Source organism: Anser anser (assembly GCF_964211835.1).
Source record: "Anser anser genome assembly, chromosome: 5".
Lineage (NCBI taxonomy): Eukaryota > Metazoa > Chordata > Aves > Anseriformes > Anatidae > Anser > Anser anser.
Genome location: NC_139725.1, coordinates 3,468,269 through 3,493,030, shown reverse-complemented (window position 1 = coordinate 3,493,030; position 24,762 = coordinate 3,468,269). Strand labels below are relative to the sequence as shown.

General features: G+C 41.1%; 2 protein-coding genes across 11 annotated transcripts in view; both read right to left on the bottom strand.

The window, feature by feature from the left end:
* Positions 1–8,658, bottom strand: part of SCUBE2 (signal peptide, CUB domain and EGF like domain containing 2) — a 42,969-nt gene extending 34,311 nt beyond the window's left edge. For 3 of the 8 annotated variants that reach the window (XM_083839938.1, XM_083839945.1, XM_083839943.1), the window contains exons 1-4: positions 8,425–8,658; positions 6,880–7,002; positions 5,225–5,350; positions 1,987–2,121 (exon numbers count right to left, since the gene is read on the bottom strand). In XM_083839938.1, the coding sequence (XP_083696064.1) occupies positions 1,987–2,121; positions 5,225–5,350; positions 6,880–7,002; positions 8,425–8,530 (490 nt within the window). In that variant the 5' untranslated portion in view covers positions 8,531–8,658. The other 5 variants (XM_083839939.1, XM_083839940.1, XM_083839944.1 and 2 more) reach the window with 5 other exon arrangements.
* An 8,091-nt stretch (positions 8,659–16,749) lies between these two features.
* Positions 16,750–24,762, bottom strand: part of DENND5A (DENN domain containing 5A) — a 62,853-nt gene continuing 54,840 nt past the window's right edge. For all 3 annotated transcript variants that reach the window (XM_083839928.1, XM_083839926.1, XM_083839927.1), the window contains 6 exons: positions 24,296–24,414; positions 22,963–23,144; positions 21,823–21,905; positions 20,443–20,566; positions 19,216–19,384; positions 16,750–18,503 (listed from right to left, as the gene is read on the bottom strand). In XM_083839928.1, coding sequence (XP_083696054.1) covers positions 18,320–18,503; positions 19,216–19,384; positions 20,443–20,566; positions 21,823–21,905; positions 22,963–23,144; positions 24,296–24,414 — 861 coding nt within the window. In that variant the 3' untranslated portion in view covers positions 16,750–18,319. The remainder of the gene's footprint in view (positions 18,504–19,215; positions 19,385–20,442; positions 20,567–21,822; positions 21,906–22,962; positions 23,145–24,295; positions 24,415–24,762) is intronic.

Here is a 24,762-nt window from a genome sequence, read left to right as displayed (position 1 = left end):
AGACAGTCTAGGAAAGATTACGGTTGTGCACAGACACAGAGTTCATGCGATTCAAGCAGAGGCTAGGCAGAACCACCAAGAACCTCAGAGGATCCCTGTGCTCCAGACCAACACAATCATATCAGATGAAAACCAGCTTTAATTATCAAACTCTCCTCTGATAGCTACCTCACCTTGAGTCTCACATTACCATCCTGGAATAGGTGACAGGGAACCCAGAAAATAAGAGTAAATAGACTTGGAAGGGCAGGTGAGTCGAAGACTTCCCTGTTACACTAGTCATCTGAAGGAATACAACATCCTCAAGCCTCTATATTTTTCCAATCTCAAATCCAGCTCACTATTCTTCTGTGCACATAAAGGCCAATATTGCAGACCATTAAGAAGAATGTGCACTCTTAACTGAGCTGAGAGACAGGGAAGGAAATTCTGCCTTATATTACAGATAAGAAATGAAACCGAATAGGTGGGCTAGGCAGCAATGTTTAGATCCATGCTGTGATGCCTTGAGAGAGGACTACTAAGGGATATACAGAGAGATAAGTACATAAGGCAGAGACCTAGCAACAATCAGAAAAGAGGAGAACAAAGTGAGGGGAAAGAGACGACAATGAGATTTGGCTTAAAACAGACCAGCCCACCCAAGAAAAAAAAAAAAAGTGGGGAATTCCATGCAGAGTTTCTTCACAGTAATGTGGGAAGAGAAGGGAGGTAAACAAACAGCGATGACACAAAAAAATGGCTTTAAAAACACAAACAACACGTGTGTATTTCAGTATCAAGAATTCCAAACGTACAATTATTAATAACAGGATATGCTGCTGCTGTTAGTTCAGGAGAGTTTAGCGTACTCAAGAAGTAGCAAATGAGAAGATTTGGAAGCTTTTCTTCCCTTGGCATCAGACAAGACGAGAAGTTAAAACAACTAATCTTCATTCTTGGATTCATCATCCATGCACACAAACACACATCACTGCTGGCAAGGAAACATGACGGGAAACACCTTGCCCTGCCATTACAGCCTGCTGCAGTAGCAAGCTGAGCAATGGCCTGAGAAATCACCATGCATCACCAGATCTCCATGAGACCAAGCACAGTACCAGAGAAGCTGAGAATACGGATTCGTAATTCAAACAAAAGATCAATTCAGCTACGTCAGATGACAGCCACCTCAGTGCACTCATCTCTGGATGGCCATATATGTCTATAAATGCTGATCTCTTCAGTATGGGGAATTTTAAAGTGAGATTTGTTTATTCATGCTCAGATTCCTCTTATAGTCATGCCAACGATAAGCCTTAGATTAAAGAAAGCTTTGCAGCCTTAAATACTTCTTAGTAAGATATTCACTGTACAGTTCAATGGACAACTCCCTGATCTGAGTAACCACTTTAAAGTATTCCCCAAGGGCATCCAAAATAATTTTGTTCAACCCGATGTCTAATTAGACATTCAAGGCTCTCAGATCTTTTAAAGGTCGTTTCATAAAGGTTTCACTCAAAACAAAGAACACTATTTGAATACCTTTGGGGCTGACAAACAGTAAATCTCTTAGCTGAAACCTAAACATTGTACGTGGAATCTAAAAGGTACCTAGAGGTAACGTAGATATTGCCTTGTAACTGAAGTCAGTGGAAACTGTCAGAACTCACTGTCCCTCGGTTTATTGCCATTTCCTGGATCAGGACACAGCTCAGCTGCACAACAGAGCATAAAGTACACTGGGAGTATAGCAGTACAGCCTTTAAAAGGCATAACGCTGCAGACATACAGGTGGGATCAAAGGGGCAGAAGGGATACAGAGAGTCTTCAAAGTCACTTAGAAGATCCTGACACAGTGTTCCTTTTAAAAGAATTGAGGACTTCAAGATACTTCACAGCCTCAAAAAACTCAAACTAAAAATACTTTTGAATCTGCTGTGGAGAGTTTGCAGTGAGCTTCTGTCAAAAACTCCTGCTTGGTGCCTGGAGGGAAGCAGCCAGTACCTTCTGAGCGGTGGATGCATGTGTGCTGGTTGTCACTTAGAAAGAATCCTTCCTTACAGCGACATTCATAGCTCCCCACAGTGTTGACGCAAATGTGCTGGCAACCACCATTGTTGAACGTGCATTCATCTGTATCTGAAAGAGAAAGAGATCAGCTTTGTACCTGCCCCCTATGAAAATCACCACTACAAATTAACACCAAGACAGCTATTTGTGTTAGCTGCTCAATGTACAGTACAGACAACAGGTCCCTAACCAGCAGGTAACCACCCAGGCAGTTCAGACAGCCTGGGATAGCCCGTTGTTCTGTCACCCTTGCAAAAATATATTTTTGCTCCCCCCTCTTCCCCTGTTTGCAGTTTGCCCAGTCAATCACAGGGCTCCCAGGAAATTCTGGCCAACTAAACAAGAAGGCAGAGCAGCTTCAAGGAAGACAGAAGCAGGGTACCTGCACTAGGCCCACACTCCATGTCGGAGAACATACACTGCCTCAGCTCCCTACTCCACATAGGAGAACATACACTGCCTCTCAGAGCAGCCAGAAAGTACCGCCACTAAGCAACCTAGCACATTTACATCTAGGTTGAGCATCCATGCCTGCTCCTATCTTGCTCTGTGTTACACAGCTTTGGTTCCAAATCCATGCAAGCAATGTATGGTGTTTTTCAGTAAGATCCCTATTCTGTAGCAAAAGTGGAAGAAGAAAAACACCAAGTTCAAAATAAGTGTGGCTTAAATATAAAACTTTCCTCCTCTTCCTCCTTACTTTTGCTCTAGCTACAAGTCATACATCACAAGTTCTGATGCTCAGTTAGATTTATTATCCTCCTCCCTCAACTCTAGGTCATCATCACTTACCGTCAAGGCTGCTGTCATGTTGCCTGACCACAGTCAAGGACAAGAGCAGAAGTTCTGGAAATAGGTTCAATGTTGATGTTTCAATACGTAGAGCTTCAACAATACCAGAGAATATAGAAACGCTCAATTTGCGAGATAGCCAAGAGAAACAAAGAGTAGAAAAACCTTCAGGTATGCCTCTGAACACAGGATGTTCATCCCAACCTCCAGTTCTTCCGAATTTTATCCTTTAATTGCTGCAGACTTTTGTAACCTCTACCAGGCAAATAATTTTCTTACCCTAATTTTCCAATGTTTCAAATGCCAGTTTGAATAGGAATCAAAAATGCTCAGTAGCTTAGAAAAAAAAATTAAGCAAGACAAAACATTTCTTAGGGAAAGCACTGGTCTCATTTGCAAGTTCAAATGGGACACTACATTTGCTCCCTGTTCTGTTCATTGTTCCTGTGATAATAGCACAATGTTTTTAATTTAACACTTTAGCATTTCTAGCATAAAACAGCTGCCTTCCAAAAAATGGGGAAAAAGAAAGGCTTTTAGTAAAAAGCATAATGTGGCATTACACCAGATTTAATTTCTACTGAAGGAAAAGAGTAAGCCAATGGGATGCAAAAGAATGTGACCTGCTCATAGCAACAAGCGCGGCTGACATATCTCCATCACAGAGAAGCTGAGTATTTTAGAGAGCTACAGTGATGTGAATGTGCAAACAATCATGAATAAAAAGCCACCATGAGCCTTCAGTACTACAGATTTGAACTCCAGCAGATGTTTCTGCCTTACGGACCTTGGAAAGATTACAAAATATCATCTCTTTCCAACAAGTAATTGTCTATTTGGCTAAAACCCAGGCACACAGCTGAGATCTTCAAAAATGAGTGTGAAAGGAGAGCAACCGTGGTGTGAAGACAGTAAATAAACAGATTAAGAGAAGATCCAATTTGCTGCTGCATACCAAAATATTTATTTAAAGTTTACATCATATCTCAAAAATTGGCTGGTCAGTAGTAAAAACTTCACTGTACGTCAATGATATTTTATTTCAAAAAGTCTGCCATGCAACACTGAGCAGCTTCCCAGTAATGTAACAGGTGGTAGATTTTGGTCTATGTTCTGTCTGTCTTACTGATCCCAAACAAGTCAGTGGAATTATGTTCTAGAGGGGCTACTGGATACTAAGAGAATGTACCCTTTGGTGGCATAAGAGGCAATGCGTTAGCTCACTTTCAGCCCTTCCTAATAACCTCAGCTGAACTCCACTGTGTGTTTACACAAAGGCACCAGAGAAAAAATAAGATGTCCTCAATGTTACAGCATCAGCAAATAGTTTGCTTCCCTCTCTATTTTCTTCAGTGAAATACTTGGAACTTGGTGACTTCACTCTCCCCTCCATTTACACTATAACGAAGTTAATCTGTGGGCATGCACCAGGTTCACAGCAGGTAAAACTCAACACGATCCCCATTGGAGACTCCAGAGCTTTTCTAATTTGACCCAGAAGAAGCTAGAGCCAAGGGATGGTCTGCCCCCCTCCCAATCTGCCGTACACCAGTGGGAAATAACCCAGCCAAGCCAACGGGAGTCTTAAAATTCTGCTATGGGAGCAAGTTTCCTCTGACTGATACTGGCAGGGAAGTCTGCCAGTACACATCCACACACAACGTGCAGCAGAAGAGAAAAAACTGAGCTCTCTCTGAAAAAGCAAACGTGACAGTTTCTACAGCATGGGGTGGGGGGGAAAGACAGAGAGCGTGCAGGGTCAAGGGAGTGCTGCCTAGAGTGAACATGTTTCCAGGGTTGTGTACTTTGCTTCACATTAACTACCCAGGGAAACCCTGAGCATTTTGTTTAGGCCCTCTGAACTTCAACGGCCCTCTGTCATACACAGCAACTGCACAGCCCTAATTGTGTGCCCTTTCCTTATAGCTTGCATGTCAGGAAGGGCTCAGACATGGTAAGAGTGAGAAGCCCACACGTTCTAAATCTCGACATGCAAGAGAAAAGATTTCTAGGTAAAGAAACACACGTGAGAATTGACTCTAAACTAACTTTGGAACAGAAAAGACAATGACAGCACATGTTCTTTTAAGGAAAGCCATTTAGTATAATAATAGGCGCCACTTCACACATTTTAATCCAAAGCACTTAATGGAAACAGAGTAGCACAACTGCCCTCAAATGGTGAAAGCGCAATGACCCTCATTCAGATGGGGAAAGCATCACACTGGGATGGCGCATCGGCGCCTGGAATTCCCTCGTCCCATAGGTGACCTTCTCCTCCAGCCGAGCTGATTAAGCACAACAGATGACCACGCATTTCCCAGGAACACAGTTAAAATGTTACAGCACACCCACTCGCAATGTTCACAAGAACACTTACCCAAGCAGTTGTGGCCGTCGTGAGCCAACATAAAGCCGTCGTAGCAAGTACAGCGGTAATTTCCCGGAATGTTGAAACACTCGTGGACACAGCCTCCATTGAAGTCGTTATCACATTCATCAATGTCTAAGGAATAAAGCAAAAGTCAACATGATGGATGCTTGCTTGAGTGTTATAGACACTGCGTGATGAGACCGTGTAACTGTGAACAGCAACTGCTGTCCTAAATCGTCATTGTCTTGCAAATAGACAACACTTAACGCATTACTTGCTAAATGTTTCCAAAGACTGACAAAATACCCTGAGATTCCCACACAGCTTTACCTTATAGTCTAAGGTTTTTAAGGCTGCTGATTAAACAAACTAATGATTAGACCAAGTGGTATTACTAGGTGAAAAGCCATGCAATTGTTTCTCTTTTGATTTTGTAACTGAGAAAATCAATCAGATCTTTTGATTTTAAGATCAGCCTGAAAAACAAATCGTCCCCTATGTTTTAAGACATAAACTTCTTATTTTTCTGCTTTGTCTTCTGAGAAATATCTCATGTTTTCACACGTAATATCCCGTTAAATTTTAGTAATACCATCTTTAAAAGGCCACCAGATGATGTGGGAGTGGGTGGTGGTAAAGCTCCTATCTAAAAGCAATCTGTAGTCAGAGATTATTTTTTTAGGTTCTCTGCAACAGACAAAAGTAAGATGACATGATCAAAGGGTGACAGTATGAAAGTACACAAAGTAAAAATAAGAAAGTTAGTATCAACAGGTCATTGTCTGGCCTTGTCAAGGCAGAATTCAAGTTGATTAAAAGCTCATATGAACACCTTCACACAATTCTTCTGTGGAACTCTGTGCTGCATGGTATCGCTCACACCAAGATCTTTGAAGTATACAAAAAACATCAAAGATACGTGTAACATGGGTAATCCACTTCAGAACAGCAAAAAATTAAAAAAGAAAATATGCCACCGTTTGGGAAATCACAGGAAATTGCTCATAAAAACCATGTTCCACCCCTATGCTGCTGGCAGGAAATTTTTCAGTGGCTACACAATTTGCATATTACAATATTTCTTTCCCCCTTTTTAGCTTGCTAGAGGCAATTAGAAATTAAAAAAAAATAATAATAATAAATCACTGTTTCAACCTCATAATGTAGTCCCTGTGTTCCTCCAGCAATTGCATTGTGAGCAGCTCCTAAATCTGAAGGTCAGCACCTTTACCAGTACCTGGTATATTTGTAAAACACAAAGTCACAATCAGCAAGTAAGGACTACAGTAAAGCATCAAAGCCTCCTATTTCTGGGTACCAGTCTAGCTGCAAACAAAAGCTGAATGAGTCCCATATGCTTGGCCAAGACCTTGTCCCAAGCTGGCCAAGGTGAGGGACACTTGGTGCTGAACAGCCTATCTCATGCACGGTAGCACATGGGACCTCCAGAACATTTTTATGAAAGCGAGATTTCAGTCCCAGTATCCTAGCTAACATTTGCCCTCGTCTTTGCTTTACAGAGAGAAGAAACCGTTCCTGCTATGGACCTGCGCTTCCCTTGCTAATTCTATCAGTTCCAAAGAACACTTCAGGACCTTGCAGGAAGGCAGGGAGGTGCAATTACTGAGACAATGCAGAGCAAAGCAATTCTATCGTTTTACCTTCACATTTCTTCCCTTCGCCAGTGTAACCCACTTTGCACATGCACTTGTACAGCTTAGGGGTATTTTGACATATAGCATCTGGATGGCAGTCATCAAGCCCCAGGGCACATTCATCCACATCTGTGAAAAGACACCAAATTCAAAAAAGGATGCCAGAAGATGGAGAATAGGGCATAAGTCCTGTATGTTTCACAGACTAGATGGTAAAAGGCTGCAAGCACACACATATCAATTTTAAACCCAAGACAAAAACATCCAGAGAGTATCTAGACTTAAACCTGTATAATGGCTGTACCTGCGCATGAATATATCTGTATGCAGTTCAGATAAGCTTGTACAAAGCTTTTGTGCTCACTTATAAATGCATCTACATTAATCTATTATGGCCTAGATCCCCCATGAGATTTAGCCGATGAAGTTTTACAGAGATTTATTTGTTTACCCCAGAAGGAGCTATGACTGTACCTCTTTGCAGAACTATTGAGGAGAGAAGAGACACTGTTCATCTTTCTGGTTAACATAAAACTAATACTGAAAGAGATCTCCATCACATCCATAGTATCACCCTTAGGAAGCCCAATGTTTCTTACACTAACAAGGGGAGTATACAGAAATAATGAAAGTCACCAACCCCCAACACATTAGAAGACTGACTTACCATTAAACGGATGTGTAACCCATTAATAACGCCATTTTTATTATTATTTTTTTAAATACAAAAATAGCATCTGTTGAGCAGCATTGCCAAGTCACCTGGCCAGCCATCACAAAGCACAGCATACCGAAGCAAAATATCCATGTGGAAGCTTCAGAGCAGAGCAAGTGAGGGAAAAGAGAAACACCAGTAGGAAGAAGTCCTGGAGACGAAGAAGCATAGACAGAAGAAGAGGGAGAAAAGTTACGGGCAGCAGAAGTTTTTCATTCAGCAGGGGAGAGTTCAAACGCAGAAACAGAAAGATTTCCAACGACCAACGAAGAGGGCGAGTTGCAGAAGAAGCACCCCAACACAGGTCCAAAAAGCGACTCCTAAAGTAGCCGGATCAATCGCAGGAGTACCACCACAAGGTGACGACTTAGATTGTCAGCCACTTTGAGCAGCAGGAATCGCTTTCTGGCTGGGAATTTCAACCGGCACCGCTCCCGGTTACAATCACAGCATTCATCTCTCTCCCAGCCACAACACACGCCCGAAGGTACCGCCGCAGCTGCCAGCTTCAGAAGGCGTTCGCGTCATTCTAACTCCTAGCGGCCGCAGGAACCGCGGCGAGGCACCAGGGCGGCGGCCCCGCGCCCTCAGGTGCGCGCAGAACGGTGCCGGTGAGGGGGTCCCGGGGCAGCGGCTGCCGAGCGCGGCAGCCCCGCTGAGGAGACTGGTGCCCGGCGCGGCCCGCACCTGCCCGCCAACGGCCGCCGCGCGCCCCACCAACGGCTCCCCGCGCGCCCCCCCTCGCGCCCTCCGCCGTCCCCCGGCAGCCGCCGCCGCCGCCGCCCCGGTCCCGGCCAGGTGCCGCTGTCCGGGGCTGGAGGGGGAGCGGCACTCACCGGGGAGGGGCAGGGCGGCGGCGGCGGCGCCCGGCGCGGGCAGCAGCAGAAGCAGCAGCGGCAGCGCCCGCGTCCCCGCCGCGCTGCGGCGGCCGCCGGACCCCATGGATGGCGCTGCGGCGGCGGCTGCCTGCTGCTGCTGCTGCCGCCGGGCGGGAGGAGGCGTCTGCGGGCCCGCCTCGCACCGACGGCGGGCGCGGGGCGGCCGGGGCTGGGCGGGCCTCCCCGGGCCGGGCCGGGCCTCCCCTGCCCTCCCCGCGGCACCGCTGCGCCCCGCCGGCCGCCCCGGCCCCCCCGCCCCACAAGAGGCCGCCGCAGACCGCAGCGAGGCAGGCAGCCAGCCACCCACCCGCGGCACGGGCGCTCCAGCACCTGCGCGGCCCCCAAACACAGGTGTCCCGGGGAAGCGGCGCTTCCCCCAGGTACCGCAGTACCTCACACGCGCACGCCGGCTGCCAGCGGCAAGTGTATTTGAACCGGAGCTCGCGTCTGTGAGGCGGCCCGCGAAAGGGTGTCTTTCTAGTCAGAGACAAGCCCCTGCAAGGAGCCCGTGTGTCTGCACACTGTCACGACCCACGTGTACACAGCTCGGTGGAGCCTTGCTTGCGTTTCTCCAAAGCAGGGCAGTGCAGTTCTTAGAGTGCTTGCAGCCCACGGTAGCACATCCAGCCCCCCCGCCACCAGCCGCGCTCCTTCCGCAGCCGGGGCTTTCTCACAGCTGCGTCTCCTGTGGCAGATACCGCTGGCCCATCCACTATTCGTTGCAGTTATAATTGCCTAAGTGTTGTTTCGACCTTTCAGGGTGCAAGGGAAGACAGGCGGTATTCTTTTCCACCCCTCCCTCCCACCCCCATTTCACCGCCTTCTCCCTTTTGTTTTGTTCTGTGAGAAATACCAAGCTATTTCTGGTTGTAAGGGTGGTTCATACACATTAGTAAATCTTCAGAGTGAAACTTTCCCTCAGTCTTTGTCTCCTTAATGGTAGCTATAAATTACCACTTTCTCACTGGAACATCAGGCTTCATTGCTTTTGAAATGATCAAAGTTATCCCCTTTTAAAATCTAATGAGAAACAACCTATTGTACCTCGTGGGCAGTTTCAGCCCCAGTCAAACTCATCTATAAATGCATAAAGCTGCTCATTAAACACTCCAAGGATTCTCCAACTCCACAACATACCCCAAAGCTCCCTTTACTGACAAAGTAATAAAGGGACGAAGACTTCCTCGCCCGTTTCCATGCTGTCATGAATAGGCAGTCACATTTATGATGGGAATTCACAGATCCGCGCACCTCTCACCAGGGGATACCCGTTAAGGTGTCTCTTCAAACAATCCCCCCAAATGCACAGAAGAGCCATTTCCCATTGAAGCACGCAACTACAAGCTACCTTACAGAAAAGCTGTTACACATTTCTAGCACTTTCCAGTCAAGGTTCCTCAAGGAGCTTGACCAGTATTAATTCAGTTAAAATTCATCACCACACATGATGACAGACGTAACATCTACATATGCCGTGTAGCAGAAAAACAGACTCCGAAGAGCCAAACAACCCATACAACCAAAGCTTTCTGAGACACAGTAAAAGCAAAGCTGCTTGTTTACTTTTGTAAACTAAAAGAAAAAGTGACACAAATATTCAGCAATGTCTCAGATCAAAATATTTCAACACACAGCTAGGAAAACAAACAGGAACAATATTAAATTTATCTTAGTTAATCAAACTATGTCTTACACATAAATCTTGAAGTTCTTTGTGATAGACCTTAGCTATAATTTAACGTATAATACTCATTTGTTTATGATGAAGGATTGCCATTAAAATATCTCCTTGAAGACAAAACAGATCGAAGCCCAGACCTTAACTCAGATATCTTTCTATAGCCTTCTTTAACTGTTTCTATTCAACTACAGAGTGACAGAGAGAGATGACAAGTACTGAGTATGAAGATTTTTACTGGAAGGGGGAAGCTAGAAATTGACAGAGTGCTAAGAATTTAAGTATGTTGAAAAAAAAAATAGCAGCAGTGGTTCAACAAAACAGAACCCAAACAGCACCAACTGTTTTTCTTCAGCAATTAACAACATAAATAACATCACAGATTTTTAGGAAGAAAAATAGCTACCAGTAAAACTTCACAAGAAGCATAAGTAAACAGTATTTTCATACATTATACATACTGATCCTAAAATCAATAGCAAAGCTTTTGCTCCTCTAGGTACCTGACAGCATTTTAGTTTTGAACCAAGTTTTTTCAGCTTGTGTGGACCAAAGTGCCATTCAGTTATGTTTCATGGAGGCTTTGGGGAGAGAAGTTTACAAGTAAAAGCTTACTTTTGGTGAAAGGCTTGTACTTCTGAAGGCTTGCCTGCTTTTTCCAATTGTACTAATATGCATACTGTGCTATAATCTTGCAAAAGCTAGCACTTGTTCCTGCAAACCTTGTCCGATGTCTTTGGACCACAAGGACTGCTATGACTACAACACTGTCACGAACACTGCCTGCTGCTCTGAAGAAACTCTTCCGTGCAGACAAGGATCCACGATTCCCCCTGCCCTCCACTCAAACTAAATACTGCTTGAAGCTGCTTCACACCAAAGGATATAGACTAAGCTGTCAAAGAGCAGTCTGATATTGAAACTGCTTTGGAAATTCTGCACCTGATCTCCTGGATAGAGTTGAATACACTTGACCAAAGATTTGGGATTAAAAAAAAAACTGCTCTTACGCTTTATAATCCTTGCTAAATTTTATTATTAAATGATAAGCAAATATTTACTTGAGGACATCTAGAATGCTAGTTCATTTGTACTTGAATGTAGTGAGATGTAATGGGTCTGCTGGGGCTGAGCACACATTGACCCAAAATTTAACACAACTGAACGAGTGTAATGAGTGCTTGTGACAGAAGCTGAACATGGGTGGGAGGCCAGTGAAAAAAGGGAAGAGGGCAGACATACAAGTGAAAGAATACCTTCAAATATTTACTTATTCCAAAGCCTTTCACATATGTCTCAGAGCTTTAGTTTCAACATCTTCTCATCTCCATATACATACTGGGTTTTGAACAACTGTACTCCTTTGAGATGAATCACTCAGTTTTGCACTTACTATTTCCATCCTAGCATCCAATGGTTTTACAAGCTACTCATCGTCTTGTTGTGGAGATCTACATACAATAACACAGCTTCAGTAGCCAGCATTCAATTGTGCGATTTAACAGTGCCTTTCAGTGAGAGAGGGACATACACATAGCTTACCTCAGAGAGAAAATCTGGGGTACTCTGGTCACAAGCAGTCTAGAAGACCTTCTCAAGGAATTTATACTCCTTGTCTAAGTCTTTTTATGCCACTGGTAGAAAAACCTCCTCAAAATAAACATCAGATATATTGATGATATTTCAAATGTTGTAGGATCTGTCTTAAAACACCTGCCACTCAAATTATGATACACTATACCCTGCTCATTTCAGGGCTTAATAAAGTATGTTTATTAATGAATACACATCCATGGTTTAATAGTATAAAGTTCCTTTTCCCTTATGTGAAGTAATTTGTACACAATTGCACCATGCAGTTCTTTAACTAACTCTTTTGTACTTCGAGAGAACTTTCCAAGGTATCTCCACCAACAAATCATAACGCAAGCACATTTCTAAACCCAGTGTTTGGACCAGTTAGTCAACAGACAATCCCTGCCTAACACTCAAACTCTCCTCATCAGCTGACATTAAGCCTCACCTTCCATAAAATCACCTCAGACCTGGCATATGGAAAAGTGCTGTGAAGGCAGCAGTTGCACAACACGCTTTGCTCACCAAGGCCCCTGTTCTTTTTGTTCCTTCCCCTTGGGAGAAGATTGGAGGCCTCCCACAGTGAAGCGAATGCGTTTCTGAAGCTGTGCTTACCTCATAGCTCCATCCAGACCTGCCCTACAGACATCCTCACAGCACCCTGCAGAGGAATTCGGAGCAGCAGGTCTTATAAGCCCAAGAAAGGAAGACATCAGACTCAGTTTCCAAGGCAGGCAAGCTTGACATTTTGCACAGCTGCAACTTGCTTGGCAGCACATACTGAGTTAACAACCATACCCCCAAGCCTATCTAAGGCTCAAAACACTCCTTGGAACATGGGGCAGGTAGAGCTCACCCTCTCAGCATCTCCCCCGGCGAGTCCACAGCACAACCCCACCAGTGGTTAGTGACAACTCACTGACAACTCAGGAACACTGATGTGCTTTCCCCCCATGAGAGATCTTAAAACTTCTTCTTTCACTTTGTTTAAAAAAGCCTCCAACATAGACCAGGGTGTGTGGGATAAAAACAAACAAACAAACAAACAACAACAAAAAAACAGAGAGGGAGAGGAAGGAATCAGACATACCTCCAAAAAACAATAAAACTCCTTCCCTTCTGTGTTTTCCTGAATGGTACAGAACATTCAGTAATGATCTCAGAGTTTGACACAGGGTAAATCCCACTTATTTCAGAACAGTCCTAACTTACCTTTGTTCTTAAGCAGAGAATGTTACTTTTTGTATTTGTCAGCTTCAAAACAAGTATTTGTCAAAGCAGAAGTTAGCCATTGCTATAAAGCAGGTCAGAACAATAAGCAAGTCTCTCCAGCTGTAGGTGACAAAAGAGAAGGCAGCTCCGTAAAACACAGGAAAAACAGTGCACCTGAAAGATGAGCTCTTTTTCTAAAGATGCTGGGCTACTAAGGAATGGCAGAAATCACACCATGTGGGGGAAGTGACATTCAGTGTTCTTACCTGTTCCTGCCATTGCAGATGGAGAGGGACCGCAGAATCGTGAGTGGGGTTGGAAGGTATCTGTGGAGACAGATAATTGTCCAACCCTCTGCTCAAGCAGAACGCCCTGGAGACTATATTTTGGGTGAAGCAGGAGATGAACGTGAATAAAACTGACTTTATCTCTGCTTCTCACATAACTGGCATAAAAAACTTTCAGAACATCGGCAGCAGAAGTTACACAAGTGAGATATGCTCACATTTGTTTACTGGTCAATCCGATCTAGAAACTAGATTTAATATACAGGAAGGCATACAGAACCAGTTTCTAGGTGAGATAAGAAGAGCAGTATGTAATGAACAAAGATTATGCAGTGCTCCACTACGTCATTATGCATTTCAAGTGATTCAAAAAAGAAGTGAATAAAAAGATAGAGAAGGGACCCTATTTTTACCTCTGTCCCAGGACGACCCATCCACCCAGTAATTCCAGCTCTGGTACAATCTGTCAATTTATATCTTACCATGGGCAAAGATAGGATAAAACATGCAGGAAACAGGCAATATAGGCAATTATGCTTGGGCACAGCGTGCCACAGATGTAGCCATGGTCACAGTCTCAGATGGGGACAGTGTTATTTTCTTGCTTAACCTTATAACTGAAGCATCAGATAACATTTCCAATAATTTCTGCTTTTCTTTATGGATCCTTACACAGAGGGAAAGGTTGAGCAAACAGTACATGGAGACTGACTGTATTTTTCAGAACTTAAAATTCTGAGACCGCCTTCAAACTTCTTTGAATATGAGGATCAGAAGTTGTTCTAAGGTAGGAAAAAAGCTAATACATACAGTAGAGCATGTGTCTGTACATGTACTCAGACGCTCTCCAAGATCTACATTAGTCCCTTTGCCTTCCTGTTTTCCTCATTCCCTGATTACTGAGTAGGCATCTTTTCCACTGATGGATGTGTTTGACTGACGATTGCATGCGAGAACACTACACTGGTGCAAGGAGGGAAGCAGGCATTCGGATGAACAGATCAAACACAAAACTGTTCAAAACAAAACAGAAACAAGACTATAATGTCATAAACTTAATTGTTACAGCATAAACTGAAGATAATGGAAGTTGGGCTTCTCATGAACTTCACATGAAATCAGACATCAAAATTCCAAACGTACCTGCATTCAGGCAAAAGGGAAAAGATGATTAGCCACAATACATTAAAAGGCTTTTGAAAATAGCACATTAATGCTATTTCTCATGTTAGAAGACAAATTTTATTGCAATTCAGCAAATGAGCTACACCTGTAAAACTGTTTCGTATGTCCAATTCACATTTAATGTCCAATGGATTCAAATGTCACAGGAAAAATAGAAAAGGAAAACAGTACCTGGTTTTCTCATCATAATGTAAACTTTAACACCCACCCTTAAAAAAAAAACAAGCCAGTGATTTCCCCACGTAGTAAAATATATAGTTTATAAGGTATTGATGCTTTTTCTAACAGCCAATCTAAAGATATTAAAAAACCTACAAAGATGAGAAGTACATGTACAATATCTTCAAGTATTTTCAAGTATCCTATAGCATCTTGCACTATGGACAACAATCTTTTGACAATATACAGAAAAAGTTAATTCTTTGAATAATTTCACTGCAGAAACAAAACCTTAACATATTTATGAATTCAAAACACATCAAAAATATGGATCTTCCAGCTAGTAGGTCTCACTTCAACAATTTGAAAAATACTCTTGATAATGGAAAAAGTTGTGGAATAGTCTTCAGTTCATTAGTGTGTTTTCAGCTACAGAATGTCAGATGTTTAAGTTTATGGCAGATAAAGGCTTTTTTCTTGTATAAACTTATCATAGTATTTCAAACAAGTCTTTATTAAGTTGCATTTTATTTGTGTATAAAGTATCATATCAACTCCAATAGCATTAATCAAAGAAACAAATAATTGATAGGCAATAGCCTGTTTTTTCCTCACATCAGATATCAGCCTGTAAACATGTTTGGTCAATGTAGCATTGTATTTACTGCATTATGAACTACTTATTTTTTTATCATTATATTTCTGTATCACCTACAGATTACGTGTGCTCACATGACTCTCAGTGCTAAGTTAAAAAACATTATATTTTCCAAATAATTGCAATAATAATAATAAAAATCAGTATAGCCACATTAACCCACACCTCCCAAACCTGCTTTCTTATTTTAGAACACTAACAGAAAAAAGGTTATGGTTGCATTACACTGTAGCTCTTTTCCGAACAAAAAATGTAATGCAAATTTTAAGAAGGGAGATGGATTTTACAATGCCCTAGTTAAAGATTAAAACACTGTGACTATACCATTCATTCTTTATATAAGAGTCACCCAATTCAGCACAATCACATGGAAGGAATAAATGCTGGATCCAAACATGATTCTGTGGGACTGATGCTACATCAATGAGAGAAGGAGGCTTATTTGTGGTGAACACCAAAGAGCAATAGGGATTATGGCTGTTACTACAGACCGAACTGCACTTAAGAGATGCCAGCCAATTCTCTTCCCAAACTTTAGCCTAGGCTACAAAGAGCCATATTCAAATGTCTGTCTTCCTTGGTGGCCTCTGAATCCAACAAAACCATTATTTTTTCTGCTACATTCCAGAAACTTCTACTGTTCTTCCAAGTCTAGAAGGATTTGCTTCACTGAAGTCCATAGGTAAAAACGTAATTTGTATTTTACTGGGATTAAGCACAGTCACCCCTGCGAGGAAGTGTCTACCATGAAATGGTCTTTCCTGGGGAAAATAAAGTAACTGAGGAGCCAGGAAGAAAACCTCCTTTGCATCTGGACAACTAGCACACAGGGTACCACCCCTGATGGACACTTCATTCTCAGGTGCTATCCAAAAGAACCCACCATGTGAGAACCACGTGAGCAAACCCAAACCCATGTGCATCCTAGGTATCTCACTGCCATAATGAGGCGCAATGATACGCATCAAAGCAAGCCATCAAAACAATATTACTGTGCCACATAAGATGAAGAAGTATGGAAAAAAAGTTAGTTCAGGGTTAACTACCTGTTATAAGATAAAATTAATCCATATTTGCTCTAGGACAGATATACGGTTTTAACGGGATCAACTAATCTGATAAGGTCAAAACGGTTAATCCAGCCCTCTTTTCATCAGACATGCTGCGAAACCTACAGGCCTACATAGAATCATTATAAACATAGCTGAAAGCACTGTATATAAAACTACTACATAAATAAGAAATGTGGGGCAAGTGTAGAAAGATTCTCCCAAAATATTAAGTTGAATACATGAAATTCTCAGAATAAAGAATGTTTTTGCTCTTCCAAGACTGAAAAGAACTGCACACAGAATACTTCCATGAAATGGTACTGTAAGCCCCATGTTACAAAAGAATTCACATCCACCCAGCCTAAGGAGTGGCTTGGACGTTGCCTTTGCATCTTTATAATGCAAATCTGGCTCTGATAAAAAAAAGTAGTGATAAAGGAACTTCTCCATTTAATAATGAAATAAATAGGACAAAAGTAAAAATAGTCAAAGATTTAATACATGTGCTATACTTGTAAGTTATGGAAATGAAACGAACAAGATGTCACTAATCTGTAGGTAAAGAAAAGCTACTACAACATTGTATGAACTGAAAAACTTGGACTCTGTTTCTCGAAAGAGGGACAACACTCAGATAAGTTTATACAGTGGAGACCTCTTAAATACGTAGTCCTGAATTTCTGTGCAGTAATTTGTGATGCTGATAATTCAGCCTGTTAAATCACATACTCCAAAGAGATTTTTATCAGGGGATTCAAATGAGCAGAGATGTCTTTAGGCATTCACCAATTTCCAGCTCTTCAATAAATAAAACTTTCAAAATGTTTGTTTTATTGTAGAAGTGGACTAAAGCTTTCTGCTAAAAGCAAAAACATGCCAAATGAAGCAGGCTGTGACAACAGGACTCCAGATATATCCATTCAAACGGGAAAGAAAACTTATTATTTCCTGTAATTTCAGAAAAAATAAGAATCCTGATATAAACAAACTAATAAAGGTTTGCCATTATTATTTTGTGGGGGCGTAAACATCTTTCTTTAATCATCTAGCATTTGGGAAGCCCATGTTCCTCTTTATTAGCAGTTAAGAGAATTACGAGCAGCAACTGTATATCGAACTTCAAAAGGATGGTTCAAGTGGAAACATTTTTGCACCATAAATACTTATTCCAGGTTTTTGATTTAAGTGGGCTGCACTGTTAATTCTGAATTGCAACATACTATAGCCAGTTGTATTATAGAAGATTTTTTTTAAAGACAAAGTTACAAAACACAATGATAGGTTAAATAAATAAAAAAACATCAGTTAAAAAAGACGCTTAATTTCTTCTGTGCAATTATGTACCAATATGAAAAATATTACTTCAATCTCTGCGCATTTCATGGTTCAGTCTCCCAGAATTCACTAAAAATAATACTGACAACAAAAATAAAGGAAAAAACATGATTTGTTGACAAGTCAGTGCCTTGGAGCTATTAAAAAAGCACACATGAGAATTTGTAGTTCCCTTGCAGCAGAACAGTGACCCAACATGTTAAAAATCAAACATTGGTAATAATGTTAATATATAAAATATTAGTTTAAAAACTATAGAATGACCTTCTTAGCAGAAATGGAGTGTATATATTGGGGTCTATGACATACAGCATATCTGAAGGCAAGTTCACAGAATGCTGGAAGGCTCACTGCACATTTTCTATGGCAAGGAAATACTGCAGCTTTAAAATAAGCTGCACAATACTCATCTCTATCTCTTTCACATGAAAGTGTGTAAAAAGCAAATCAGCAAATAAACTCTAAAATAGATTTATACCAAAATCCTCTTTTTTACATTGAGTTTACAGCTTCTATCCATTTGCCTGTACTATTTTTGGAGTTTTCTTCAAGAAAAGTCAAAGTTGTATTTTAGGGCCATGAACAAGTTCACGATACAATGTACTGGCAGACAGAACTCTTGCATACTAACGTGATTCACTCCTTGTTGCTTTTTTTGTTGTCGCTGTTTTAAACATAGTTGTAGGTTTTTGTTTTGTTGTGGGACAAGAGGTCATATATCAATTCCTTTGACAAGAGATGCCTCCAGTGTAATGTTGAACTCCTGCAAGGTCTGCAGCACTCGAATCAAAGAATTCACAAGAGTATGATCCTTAATTAGTGCTATGTCTTCATACATCTGTGCTGTGATCGGGCAGTCTGCAAGCAGGGCGATCCAGTGATGCAAGAGGTGGTCTCTGACAAAGTCAGAATTTGGAAATAAAAATAAAGCCAAGTTAATTTCTCATTTTCAATGAAATTACTTTTGTACTTTACCTATCAAATAGACTTACCATTTTGTCCACATACTTTTATATGGTGGGCAAGGGGAAGCAACTATCTGTGGCACTTGTTTAAGTAGGTCACATCCTCATGCAAGAAAAGCATTTCTAGGCTTTTCACCCTCACATCAAAACATATGGCTCCCAGGAGGCCTGGAAGTCCCAGGAAGGCCTGGTGTCACTGACCTGCTCCACTGCCTTGGAGTCAAGAGGCTTCCTAAACAGTCCTGGTTTCTCTCCTACTCACCTACTGCAAAGAGTAATTGGATGGTGGGATTTCACCCAGCCAAGAGCTGAAGAGGCCTCGATGACTGATGGTTTTCTGCTTCTATCTTCCAACCCTGCTAGCTAGGAGAGGGAGGCTATTCACACAAGCCTAGTACCATTCTCTCATGATTCAGTTGCTCAGCTCTAAGATATGCAACTGCATATCTTAGTTTCCCCACAATTCAAATACCTTGGAACTTGGTCAGTGCCTCCTTCACTTGATTCTTCTTTGGTTACATCAAAGAACTTTGTAAGTAACAACCAAACTGCAAAACCCAGCAGCTGTGTGGCTTTATCTTACTAACATGCAACATACTTTTCATTTTATTAAAAGAGTATTAACAAAAAAGTTCCTTTATACCTGGCTCCAAGACACACCAGCATCTGAAACTTGCCATCCTTTCCAATGTTTCTAGGTGTGTTGTTGATAGCAGTGATAAAGCGACAGAAATTCCTGGCCCTTGTCTGCCAGTTCTCTTCTGGGACCATTTCATTCTGCTCAAGGGTCTCATAATATGTTTGTGCTTTTTCTTAAAAGAATAGTAGAAGATAAGTTTCATCAGTGTAATAGCAATCCTAAAATAGCTGAAATACTGTGCTCCAGTGCTTGTAATAAAGTATTAGGCACAATGACCTTCAAATTTAGATGATTAAATTTAAAAATACCTCACTGTGTAATGCTTTCCCCATAAGTTTGCACACAAATCCACAAGGCTATATGATGCCCATATCTGAGAAATAGCAAATCAGCACAAAGTCATTTAGTTGTTCATTCAGGGTACAATTAAAGTTGAAAGGCCTAGATTCAAAGCTTGTCCATGAGTTTCCTAGGTGATTATGTCTAGGGTTTTTTTTTTTGTCACTTTAGTTGTTTCCCCTGTGTAAAACTGGAATTCCACTTCCTTTCCCCTGAGCAGTGCTAAAGTGGTTTTAGTATCTAACTAACTTCGACATGCTACAGTAATATGACGAAATAAGGTCAAGAATTATGTTGAAACACCTATTCAAAACACAGAAACACTATTAAAAGTAACTCATTTTCTGTGCACTTCTTGTGTATTTTCTTCTGTGTATTTTTTGTGTATTTCTTTGTGTATTCAGTTGACTTATTCAGCTCTGTGACAAGGGAAATAGAGCATGGTTTGAAAAATGTATGCTTATAAACCCCTTATTACAATGTCCAGCAAGTACCAATAGCACTAGATCCACTTCTTGTGCTTTATAAGGCAACTCAACCTCTTAAAAGCATGATTTATTGCTTTCACAATGCTGAATTAAGAACAAGGTTGCCATATGCCAACTCACCACCTTATTTAAAAACTTCCACACTAGGGAATTTTACACCACTGCTACTAGAAGGACACAGTCCAATTACCGTGCAAGTACAGTGTCAACTCTGGCACATGACAGATGCTCTTTTCTTTCAACAATATGAGGACATAAGAGCTCTTAAAGCATTTCAGCTGCTGAGATGCCTCTGACAAGTATTTTGTTCACACCAGCTGAGACACAGTGGCAATGATAAGGAACACAGATGGATATGTTTCAAAGACACAAACAGGCTCTGTTATGTTTTCATCACACTTACCTAAAAAGTCCCAAATAAAGACATTTTTGAAGAGCCTGGGTGATTTAAATCCATGCTGAAACACTTGTTCAAGAGCTGAAACAAGTCCACTTTCTCCACACAGCAAGAGCGTCAGACTACCTCTCTGCCAAACACACAAAGCACAAGCATTTATCTCAGTTTGGCAGTTAAGACACAAAAAGTATCATATGTATTTATTAAACCAGGTTTTAAATAAACAGATGCCCAGAGTTACAGTATATGCCAGTCAGTGACCCCAGAGAGGATGACCCACTTCTGTTAAGTCCTTAGCATTCAAAAATTTGTTGATATCCTTAAGAATGAGGCTGAAGAAAGCAATCTCTGGGCCTCGCCATCATCAAATGAAGCCACAAAAAGTTCAAGATCAAGATTGTGAGCAGGTTTTACCTACGATAATGACCACTGCACAGTAAGCTAATGTTTTCCTTATTTTATGAAGTAATTATGTTCACAGATCCACTGTAGCAAGTACCTCAGACTTTCAAGAAAAACAACACAATGCAATTTTTGCAATGTAAAAATTAGGGAAAGAACAACAATTCTTCTTTAGATGACTGGGGTAAATTCTGTTCTGCAAAACCAATGCATGACCACTTGGGATTACTGTGTTAAGTATGCTCAGCAATCAGAATTAGACTGAATATGAAATTGCCATGCTACCTGAATTTAGGAAAGGTAGGCGCAGAAAGAATGGGAAGACCAATTGGTAAAAAAATAAAACTATTGACTTTCAAGGGATATCCATATAGTAGACAGCACTGCTCCATACCACTCTTTCTCACAAAGGCTGGACTTCGACACTTGGACAAAGGCACACTTCTTAAGCTTGTTTCAGGAAACAACTGCTGTGCCAGCTAAGGTGATTATATATGTAACTCAGAATTGTAACTGAGTCTTTGAGAACATTTCTGCTTTGCTTTGGTCTTTGTTTGTTTTTAAACAGTCTATTGGTTTTCATATTAAAAGTGGCCAAGATAGTGCAAAACAGACATAAAAACCCCTTATTACTATTCAATGAAGATAAAACAGCAGTTAATCCAGAACAAACTGAACAGGAAGCAACATTGCTGAAAGTGGTACAGCTAGAATCTTGGGCAGAATTTTGCTCACAATTTGAAATACCACAACATGAGATTTAAATCTAACTGAATGCTCCAGTTAGCAGCAAAAAGGAGGTACTTGACAATTTACTATTTCAATGACTTAGTCTCCACATCTCATTTTTGCTCTACTTAAGGAATTTTCAGACACAAATGGCTGTTCCTTCAAGTTCAAACTTTTCTGTTATGTATTCTCCAACACTTACTAATGTGAGTTTTAAGACAGGAGTGCCACTACACAGACAACATAAGTCCTCACCTCTTTCTCTGGCTTGTGGAAATGCTTGACAATACCATTGACAGCTTCACCAATAGCTTCTTGTATCTGACCAGTATTTAACTCTGAAAAATACAAAATACTTCCAATCACTTTGTAAATGCTTTAAAAATTGTACCTGTGCATGAGGGATAAGGCATATCACAAAAGAGAAAAGGCATACAAACCAATATAACTTATGCTGTTAGTGAAAAGGTGATGGACTATTGGCAATAGAAATCCAAGTCTATTTTTACTAACTGTGGAGGAGGTAGAATTGGAGATGGTTTGGTTTTCCTATCAAAGTTATAACTGTGATGTTTCAACAGAACAACAGATAGAAGGGGTATTTACATAATTACATGATTTTGCAGACCCAGGCCCAAAGATAAGAAAAGGATATATTCCTCGATTATGACCACCGAATCCGGGCATCTTGGAAATACAACCTGTGATAGTTTCCTGTAAACCCAAGGATGCTTGGGAGCACAATAACCACTTGACTTATCAGGAATAGGATAATCATAGAACAGTGATCTCAATAGAAAACTAACATCCATGAACAGAAACCACTAGCAGGCATTTTCATCTATGAAGGACAGGACAACAAATTTCTGTCTTCTTCCACAGTACTCATTTCACAAAGGAAGGACAAGAAAACCAAAAAAAAATAGTAGGATAGCTAAGCACTGGAGCAGAAGCCCAGAGACATCTTCCTTCCACCTTTGGAGACTTTCAGAATTTGAGCAGATACAAACGTAAGCAACCTGTTCTAACTCAGAAGTTAGCTCAACTCCCTGCTCAGAATCCAGCTAAGTGAGCTTCACAGGTCCTCTCCAAGCTGTGATTTTGTTCTAGTTTCAGTTAGGACAGAGTTAATTTTCCTCCTAGTAGTTGGTAGGATGCTATGTAGGTAGGATGCTATGCACTGCTCTGCAACAATTAAAACATCAGCATGTTATCAGCACTCTTCTCATCCTAATCCAAAACATAGCATCCTACCAGCTACTAGGAGGAAAATTAACTCTGTCCTAACTGAAACTAGGACAGATTTTAAAATACAGGAAGATCTCCAGTTGCTGTTTGCAAGCAGCTTTCCACAAATAATGATGTAAAACCTTTAAGACAATCCCCACCACTCACTTGGCTTATTGTTTGGTGATATAGTGACAAATCTTCTGATCATGCTTGGTGACTGCTGCAAAGGAGGGGTTCGACACTGCCGCTCATCAACCTCAGTGTTGGAAGTCAGCAACTCTCCCACCAGGATCCTTTCTAAGCTGCCATCATCCATTCCCTTTCCAAGCCACCTTCCACAGGGAAACCTGAGAACATAAAGCAGATATTTGGATCACGTCTTTCAACCCAGATTCAATTCCATGCTAAAGACTTTCAACTGCAGTTGCAAAAAATCCAAATTCTGCTACTACATTTATTAGAAATACTTCACTCTAACTAATGAACAAATTCTTGGATGTGGGTTTTGCCAGCAGAGGGAGCAAAACAGCTTTTCAGCTCCAGGTTTGCCTTAAATGTCACACTAGACAATCTACAAAGCAACTGGCAGATTTTGCCTCGTGTCCTAAACGTAGTGCATGATTTGAGGGCTGTAGAGAGAAGAAACGTAGAAGGGAAAGACCCACAATGAGCTACACTTTCATTGAATACTTTACATAGCTGGTGAGTCAATGCACACAAAAAACACCATTAAATAAATTACTTAAATACCAAAACACCAACACTTACATTGAAAGTGGGATATTAAGTTGGGTACTAGAAAATACGTGTTCATTTGCTCATCACCACTTTCTGTGAACCAATGCTGGTGTCAGTTTAACTAGCTCAGTCAGAAAACTGAATAGCATCCGAAAATAGCATCTCGCCTCTTCATTTAATTACAAGTAAGCTTGCATAAATAACTGAGTGGACTTACCCACCAGTTTCTCATCAACATGAGTACAAAAGTTTCTCTCAACAAAGGAGAAGGCATTAAACCATGCTGTACTTAACACAAATTAATTCCTACTGTAAATCTTGTTCCTTTACTTTCACCGTGCAAATACAGGTTTCTAACACTCATTAGCCCTTGTATTCAAGCTTGTGTTCAAACTTCTCTAACAGAGCACTCAGCCGTAATAATAAAACATCACCCATGTTTGGTAAGCAGCAAGCTAACTTGCTGTTTCTGCCTGGGGCTCAAGGCAGATTCTTTTAAAGATGTGTAACAGGGAACTCATCTTCTCCACCAATATTTGGAAGGTAGACGTGAGCATTTGCAAACTGAAAACTGTTTAATTTTGTAAGAATCATGACTTATTTAATGCCAGAAGCCAAATGACCTTTCTGTGCCTTCAGGTAGCAGCATCTGTAGACAGAGTCCCAGGAGGTAAGACCTTTCTAAGTAAACAAGCCCTCTTATGCTGGCTTCCTGCATAAATTCTACTTACCCAACACGAAATGTCAGGATGATACTTACTTGTAAGTATGCCCTGTTATTTCATTTCTGACCATAACATATTCAACTAGCCATTTGGCATACAGCCCTGAGTTATCATGTCCTATTTGCACTGTGGTCAGTTTTCCCAGGTTCTGGCACTGCAAATTAAACAAAGAATTTGTCAGTGTAAACAGCAGGAGAGAGGACAAGTAAACTCTTGGAGAAAATGCTGACATAGGTCATCAGAAGTGTGGTGCTCTTCTTCTGACTGAATGACCCATTCTGGGCTTTATAGGGGTAGGTTGCTTTATTTGTTTTTGTTTGTTGTTGCTTTGTGTTTTTTTTTTCTTAATACTGTTTTGATCAACAGAGAGAGCAAGACATTTTATTTTTCGTAAGTCATATTTGTCAATGCACTAAGGATTTGTCAGTGATTTTGCTGTGCATAGTATTAAATATGGATTAAACTTGGTAATGTACAGACACAGGAGTATTTGTGAGTAACC